The following is an 8,634-nucleotide window of genomic DNA, read 5'->3' as shown; positions in this document are numbered from 1 at the left end:
CAAAATCTTGGAAGTCACGTGCAGTTACTTACTCACCTGTAGATCGCTTGACACGCGTGCTGAATGAATTAGAATCTTGTTCTTCTTGCATTTTTCGGTAGAAATCAACACTCTCCCTGTGTACCATTCGGTGCTGGAAACGGGTAGATTCGATTCTGTGCAAATGTAATCAGAATTTGGAGAGAAACGCAAGCGATAGAAGAGCGCCTTCGATTGGCAAGAAACCAACAATCGCTGGCAATGTTGCGAAGGACAGCGACGCATACAGTCCACACGGGAGTAGTGCTGGTGTGCGTTAGAATGAACCGAAACATGTAACACTCGCGTCAAGAAATTTTACATGGGGTTGACCCCTCAAGAGGAGACACATGCACTCTGGAGAAATCCGGCTACGTCACCGTCAACCAGTACAGGTTCGGCGGCACGGACCAACTTCGGCAGAGATCAGACTTGGGGCGACGAAGATATGCCTGGCCAAACATACACACAAACAGCTCGCATTTATATTAGAGATACCGTTTACATGACATCAGATTAATCCCCAAAACCAATCAATTGTTCTTCTATCAAAGTTCTATCATCCAGCCAAACTTCATAAAAATCCGTTCACATGTGATGCGCCACAACTCGCTCTGATGTCCCGTGAGTCACTAACATTCACAGTATGTCGAAGCAATTATATTGAAGAGGAGCTCCGTGATGAAAATGACACATGTATTCACTCTTCATAAAGATGGTATGGGTGTGCAAGAGCGAAATTGGAAGTCATCTCTCATCTCTCATCAGAAACTTCTCAGCAGAGCCAACCCCTTGACAGGGAACCCTGTTTGGATTAACCCCAAAACTAATCAATTGGACCTCTATCAAAGTTCTAACAATTAAACATCGCATCATACTTCATTAAAATCCAACAACACGTTTTTGAGTAACCGACCCTGTGCATAAAAACAACCAACAAACAAACTAATACACAACAATGTACGTCTCGTTTCCACAATATATATAGCTACATGTACACTGTACCAGTATTACAATTTGAAGTACACACTGAAATTAATTAAGAGCCAAATGCACAACAGCTATTACGACAACCTCAAATCAAACAGTAAATCTCTGCCTGCTTACTGTGCCTTGTCAAAAGTCATGGTAGTGCCACAAATTTCTGGTTGCTTGCATAGCCACAATACTCAAGTTATCATGCTCACATTGTAGCCATAAAACAACTCCTAATAAGACTGCTGGATAAATCTGTACAAGGAAATGACAACGAATAAACAATATGAAAATGTAAAGGTGGGAATAAAATGTGAAGATGGGAATGAAAATAACACAGGATTGCCAAAGTGGCCATTGACAACAGTATCAAATTTAGCGAGATTCTGAGAAGGTATAAGCTCAACAGACATGTTCATAATCTGAAACAGAGGAAAATAAAGCAAAGGAAAGCAACAGCAAGAGATCTGTGCCATTCGGAAAGGGTGGTTAAAGAGAGCCAACCAGTAAAGACAACAGACCAAGGAAAACAGTGAAGACAATAGCACCCAAGTGGAGCAATTAAGCCTGATCAAAATCTTTCAAAAAGAAAACTGAAAGACATGGGTATCACAGTCGTGTTGCTCGAAAAGCCTTTCATTTCTGACAGCAACAAAAAGAAGAGCATGAGCAGAAGACACATTAGAAAAATGGCTGATGATTGAAACAATGAGGCAATTTACTGACAAAAGCCGCATCAAACTCAGTGGCAGTGATGGTAAAGTGTTTGTTTGAAGAAAGACTATTGAAGAATGGCTACCAGTCTGCACCTTACGCACAATAAAGCAAGATGAACCTGGCATCATGATCTGGGGTGCCATATTAAAGGCAAAATGTGTCGTTAATATGATGGGCAAGTGGGGTCTTTGCCCCCATCTGGGCGCCCACTAACCCGGCAGGTGAGCCCAGCTGGGTTCATGTTTCTGTGTAGTCCACATGGCGATCAATAGATTGCAGGCATTATGGTGACCGTGAACTTGGTACAACATGACTAGTGGATATCAAAAAAAGTGCTGAACGTCATCGTCAAGGAACCACAGTAACTCCCCAACGACTAAAACGAGCAAACCCTGCTTCAGAAGTACTTATACATCACAGCTGTCTAGAAAGTAGACACGACTTTACGAAGGATCCGAGTAGATCCCAGGAGCACTGTTTTCTGTAAGTGGTGCAGGTTGTGATGACCTCGAATAATGTCCAGCCACCGTGCAATACCTGCGTGCATTGTGCCCAAAGCTCCCAAGACCACCGGAACCACCAGTGTTCGACAATGCCACATGCGGCTTATCTCCACTCGCAAGTCGCTGTACTTCGCCAACTTCTCAGCATGTTTCTTGCCAATGTTGCCATCAGCAGGACAGCTGATATCAATAAGAAGACAAGTGTTTGTCTTCTTATTTGTGAGACAGATGTCTAGACGATTGGCTTCGATCCTCCCGGCAATGGGGACGGTGGTGTCCCACATCATAGTAATGTCATCCGTCTCCACAAGTCTATCAGGATGATGCCGGTACCATCTGTTCTCCAGTGAAACCCCAAAATGGCGACAAACATCCCAGTAAATGATGGAGGCCACCTGATTGTGTCGATCAGTGTAGTCCATCAATGCTAAAGCACTACAGCCTGCCACAATGTGGTCGACTGTTTCCAGGCCTACACTGCCCATGTGACAAGTAGGACTGACATCACGATGTAGAATCTTGCACTCATAGTACTGAGTCCAAAGAGCTTGGTCTTGAGCAGCAACAACCAGTCCCTCAGTTGTAGCAGCAAGATTTGCTGCCTTTAGCCATCCGTATGTCTCTTTCATGTCCACAGGCGGTTGCTCAGTGAGACGGCAATACTGCCCGTGCATAGGCTTCCCACTCCAGGACCGCACACCAAAAGAAGTGCAACTCGTACAGTAATGTCTTGCATCTGTTTCAGGCGCTTGCTTGAAGCCACTTTCAACCGACATGGATGCAAGCCCTGCGACTTGCCGTCCGAAGCAAGACTCCTCCGCAGCTGTGCAGTAAAGCGACAAACCATGCGCTTGATCGAGTGTGAAGATTTTCTGGAGTCACACTCCCGTATCATCTGTATGAAAGGATCAGAACTGTCAGCAAGGTAACAGTTCAGCCTCACAATACAAGATTGATATGTCGACTCAATCTGTTGTAATGCCCTACCCCCATTACTGCAAGGAGTGTAACGTCTGCAGAAGGATGGTGGACACCGTGCATAGTGGAGCTTTCTGGTCCGTCGATTGAGCTGCTGCAGGTCCGTGCACCCCAATGAATGACACCAAAACTGCAAGTGAGAACCGGTAGTGCAAACCCATTGATGGCTAGAATCTTGTTCCGACCATACAACTCAGTCCGGAGAACCACTTTCACTCTGCAGAAGTACTCATGATGAAGTCTCTCCCGCATCATGCTGTGCTGAATACCGTTACTCTCATCTACACCCAAGTACTTGTAGACTTGAACCGGTTCCAGACAGTTGATGGTGTCCATTTTTCCTACCGTCACTCCAGAGTTGTGTCCGTTTTTCCTACCGTCACTCCAGAGTTATGTCCAGATAGCCTGCCATTGACAAAGTGTTCAACAGCACATTTGTCCAGACCAAACTTCATCCGGATGTCATCAGAGATGGTACGCACTGTGTGCAACAACCCATCCAACTGATCAGAGTTTCTGCCATACAGCTTCAGATCATCCATGTAAAGTAGATGACCGATGAGATGACATTTGCCACTCTCACCATAGTTGTAACCGGTTCTGTTCAACTCCTTACTCAGAGGATTGAGAGCCATACAGAAGAGAAGTGGAGAAAGTGAGTCACCTTGGAAAATACCTCACCTGATCTGCATAAGCCTGTCTTTATCGTACTGTTCCCGTAAGAAAGCACCATCGATGTCCTCCAACTCTTCATCACACATGACAGGAACCAGCACAAGACTGGACTGATCTTATGCATATGAAGGCATTGCAGCAACCAACTGTGTGGCACGCTGTCATAGGCTTTCTGGTAGTCCACCCAAGCCATGCTCAAGCTCTTGTGCCTGGTCTTACAGTCTTTGGTAAGCAGCTTGTTGATCAACAGCTGATCCTTTGCACCAAAAGATCCCTGTCGACAACCCTTCTGCTCCGGAGCCATGAGGTTTCTCTGAACCAAAGCCTGCTATCCTCTGCCTGATGACTGAGGTGAGGGTCTTATAGAAGACAGACAGACATGTGATAGACCAGTAATTTTTGTCCTGGTCAGTCTTGTTATTCTTAAGAATCAGAGTGGTTGTTCCTTGAGACAACCAGTCGGGTACAAAGTCTGGATTCTGAATCAGCAGGTTGTAGTTATGAGTCAGATCAGTGTGAAGACACGTGATAGGCTTGACCCAGAAACCATAAACCTTGTCTGGACCAGGAGACTCCCAATTCCTCATCCTATTGAGACACGAAGTGACCTCATTGTCTGAGATTGATAACCATTATTATTAACTCCAAAAAGTACAAAGAAACACTGGAAACACACTTCCTGCCTCTAGTGTAGAGCTGAGAGTGATAGACATCGACCGTCAATTAAATGTTTTACAAGATGTCAATGCTCCTGCATGTACACAGAGGAAGGTGGCAAAGCGGAAAACCCAACAGGGCAACATACCAGCGCAGAGCCCATATCGGAATCCTAGTACAATCCTCGCGGCGATGCAATGCTCAGCTGAAATAGGCTATCAAAGAAGAGTGGGTGAATAGGCTACTACAAAGCACTGTGCAAAAACTGCATGATGTTATAACTAGAGTAGAAGCTGTCCTGAAATCTAAAGAGTTGGCGTACGAATTAGAAGCTTGCATAACAAAACAGAAGAACTGTTTGCATTGTGCAGCTAGCCTTCTCACCCAACTACCATGACTCTTGACAAGGCACTGTGTGTACGTATCTTGTCTCGCTAGCTGCGGCGTATCGAAGTTTATTAAATCATCATTCACGTGCAAACTTAGCACTCACCAGTTTGCCTGGAGAAAGATAATGAACGTCACTCTCTTCAACAGTTCTGTTATGATCATCCTTTCTCTCAGATAGAACAGCCTTCTGAACCCTAACTCCAAAAGCTGACGACGGTCTGGAGGTTCCTGGTCTGTCATTGTCATTATTCATGCCAAAGTACTTGTTCGAAAACAATTTATGAGCGACTGTCCTACTATCTCACCTAGGAAACAAACCCTACCTGGCATTTGACACTCCTCTCATCATACGGGATCTGCAGCAACTGTTGCTACTCACTACGTCACTATTCCAGAGGTGTGGGCGCGAGCGACGTGCAAGTGCACTCCTTGGTCAGACAGCACTACAGTACAGCAGGAGCATACGAAGAGCACGACATTCTTAGCATACTAGAAGTGAGCGGTCGTGCCTTCAGAAAATTATGCGTAGTCCAGTCGATTCCGGTCACTGTAGCCCAGCAATGTGCCATTATAATTAGCTATATCTACTAGCTAGTAGTAGTGGCGCTTCTCCAGAGAAATCCTAAACCGACTCCTGGGATTGATCAGAGAAAAGAGGGCATCGTTTATTTGCATCGCTTTTCAGACACGTGTTCGACGTCGACGTCGGATCCGGAAGTTCAACAGGAAATTAAAAAAACTTTTCTGCCTGTGATGGTCGGTTGCGTGCTCCCGTAATATCCACTGCCGTGATATCCAGCTGCTACTTGCATGTTGCGACAGTGCAGACTTTCTGTGTTGGGTTTGCCACATACCAATAGTAATTGACAAGAGCAAACAGTTATTGCATGTCTAGTGACAAGGGAGGCTCGCTACGCTCGGCAGTAACGTGCTACATTCCTCACATACCGACTAATGTGTATTGTGGGTAGGGTATTCACAGCCCATGTCTCTGGGCCGATCTCTAGCGTGCTCGACTTCGTGTAAATTCTGAGGTTGGCCGGATTGGCCGTTTCATTGCAAGCCTAGCTATGATGTGTGATGTGATGCCGACTATTGTGGAAGACGCTTCGTCGTCGAGTGGCAGCCGTCCAGCCAACGAGTTTGCCGAAGAGGCGAATTTCGAACAACTGATGGTGGACATGTTGCATGAGCGAGATAAGTTGATGGAGAATCTGGGCGAAGCGCAGGACATGCTACAAGTGACCCAGCAGCGTCTCAACGAGAGCGAACAGGCCAAAGCAATTCTTATTCGAACGCTAGAGACAGCTCTTGCTATGGTGAGTATCATTCATCATATTACGAAGGAAATCAAAAGTGGTATGAGGGAGACTGCGGGTGTTTTGGCGCCCGAAGTCGACACGTAGGGTGACGGGCCCCTTCGACAGTCACAACCAGGAGGTGACACTAGTGGCGAGTAACCTTAGCATCTAGTCGATGTGAGTGCAGTGAAGCGAATTATTGACTCGATTTGTTTGGTGTTTCACACTGCATGAAAGGCATGGTTGCGAGATAGGAAGCGACTGCTCGTACATAGCCGGTAGTTTGTATGGCTTACGTTACTAGTAATTACAGACAGGCACAATATCCAGGTCGTACGTACATCAGAGTGCAGTGTACTTCAGTCTTCTGACCAATTAGTACAGTGCGTAGGGAAAGTGGACAGACTCCAATTGGAATCGTTTTTGTCGGTGTAGCAGCTGTAGTGTGGATGCACGATGTTTGTTGTTGGTTTTGCAGCACTGCTGTCGGAGCACCCGGATGTACTATATACCAACGATGAGCTTGACTGTGCTATTGCTTGCCTGGTGTAGTTTAGAACTGTTTTGAAGTTTTGGTTTTCTAGAAGGGATATGTGTATTGACTGGTATGTTGAGAAGAGACGCTAACGTGTATAAACATGTGTGTCTAGCTTGTCACAAAAAGCGTAAAGTGTAAGTCACAAGTACACTTTTTGTCACATAGCTGTGTTTTAGCAGCATAAGTTTTGCGTTTCATGTACTTAAACTAATGACAAAGCAGTTGCTGCAGAACTATCTAGCTAGGTGTCAAGTGATGTTGGATGAGCTACTACATTCTAGATTTGTATAGTATGACAAATAAGTATACATAGCTACATGAGTGGCGACACTCTTGTCACTTATTAGAATTATACTTCTTGTAGTGATGACTTTTGTATAGTCTTGTAGTGATGACTTTGTATAGTCATGACTTTTATAAAGTCTTAATTAATTCACAATTGTGGTTATAGGTGTTTTTGTAGTCTTAAATTAGAGCATATGAGTGTACGTTTTCTTTATTCTTAGGGGGATGGAGATGGTCGAAAGGTGTTAGAAGAGATTGGCAAAGGTGATTACAGTCGCATCGATGGAGAAAGAGTGAAACTGAATAAACTACCTGTTGCTGAGGTAAGTTGGGTGTGTCTAGTGGAGTTGACATGTAAGTGAATAAGTGGATTTTAGGAATTTGCAAAGTTGACGAAAGAGTTGAATGCTGCTAGACACAGGTTATTAGAAAAGGATGAAGAGATCTCGGAGTTGAAAGCAGAAAGGAGCAATACAAGGGTGAACTAAATGTTTACATACATGTATCTTGCAGACACGTGTTCTATTAAAGACTTGTGCATGCCTAGTTGTTATTGGAGCATCTTGAATGTCTTGTTTCTCGTCATGAACGTGCCCTTAGAATGACAGTGGTCAAACGGCAAGCCAACTCTCCTAGTGGAGTTTCATCAGAAGTAGAAGTTCTCAAAGCATTGAAATCACTGTTTGATCATCATAAGGCTTTGGATGAAAAGGTGAACTGATGTGGTCGTTGTCTATCTTGCTTTCAGTTTATTTGTTGGTTGGTATCTAACATGTCTGTTTATGTGCCAAATTATGAATGTCAGGTTGTTTATGATCTAAATGTGAGTCTGTGTGCATGCTTGCTTGTATGCTTAGTGATAATTTGAAACTTTAGTTTTTTTTGGATTTGTTGGCAATAGTAAAGTTTTATCTTTTTAAGCATTAATCAGTAATGCATTAGCGTGCTTGTAATTATGTATGACATCAATGGCAATGTTAGGTTGTAGTTAATGACCGTTCTGTTCATATGCATTAGTCTTGGCTGTTGCAGTGTAGCACACATTTATAATATGCCTTTATTGGACCAAAAATTTGTGTTATTTTGGCTATGAGCCATAAGAGTCATGTGACATAGTGAGTAGCATACTAAAAAGGTTGACTGACTCACTTCTGGTCTGCATAAGTATGTCTTGTGAATGGATGTTTGGAGACTGTTTGTCATGCTCAGGAATTAATGTTCCATGCTCTTGGTGCGGTTGGATTGTGGAGTAGTATTGGCGTTTGGTCTTACATGGCAACCCCAAACAATGGACAAACCACCAATCACAACTGTTGTGTATGAGAGCGGTTTTTATGAGACCAGTGTAATTCGTATTTGTAATTACCGGCTCTCGTTGGAAATGGATAACAAAATTTACCTGTGTGCATTTGCTAACACAAAAACATTTGTTTATTTTTTGATTGAGGAACCTAACGTTGCATATAACTAGGAGTGACATGTATGTCCCATATTCCCATATGTACGTAGTATCTCTGTACAGACTATTTAGAGACAGTAATTTACAAACTATTTAGGAGTGTTATGAACCTATTGGTCATATGAAACAACATTTGCT

At 43.9% G+C, this 8,634-nt stretch overlaps 2 protein-coding genes across 2 annotated transcripts in view; one reads left to right on the top strand and one right to left on the bottom strand.

The window, feature by feature from the left end:
• LOC134188750 (leucine-rich repeat-containing protein 56-like) overlaps window positions 1–5,256 on the bottom strand; it is a 34,014-nt gene extending 28,758 nt beyond the window's left edge. The window contains exons 1-2 of the mRNA XM_062656937.1: window positions 5,237–5,256; window positions 5,017–5,175 (exon numbers count right to left, since the gene is read on the bottom strand). Coding sequence (XP_062512921.1) covers window positions 5,017–5,166 — 150 coding nt within the window. The 5' untranslated portion in view covers window positions 5,167–5,175; window positions 5,237–5,256. The remainder of the gene's footprint in view (window positions 1–5,016; window positions 5,176–5,236) is intronic.
• A 617-nt stretch (window positions 5,257–5,873) lies between these two features.
• LOC134188784 (liprin-alpha-1-like) overlaps window positions 5,874–8,634 on the top strand; it is a 63,110-nt gene continuing 60,349 nt past the window's right edge. The window contains exons 1-4 of the mRNA XM_062656983.1: window positions 5,874–6,232; window positions 7,259–7,360; window positions 7,415–7,516; window positions 7,585–7,749. Of these exons, the coding sequence (XP_062512967.1) occupies window positions 5,984–6,232; window positions 7,259–7,360; window positions 7,415–7,516; window positions 7,585–7,749 (618 nt within the window). The 5' untranslated portion in view covers window positions 5,874–5,983. The remainder of the gene's footprint in view (window positions 6,233–7,258; window positions 7,361–7,414; window positions 7,517–7,584; window positions 7,750–8,634) is intronic.

Source organism: Corticium candelabrum, chromosome 13 (genome assembly GCF_963422355.1).
Source record: "Corticium candelabrum chromosome 13, ooCorCand1.1, whole genome shotgun sequence".
NCBI lineage: Eukaryota > Metazoa > Porifera > Homoscleromorpha > Homosclerophorida > Plakinidae > Corticium > Corticium candelabrum.
This window is presented reverse-complemented; position numbering and strand designations above follow the sequence as displayed.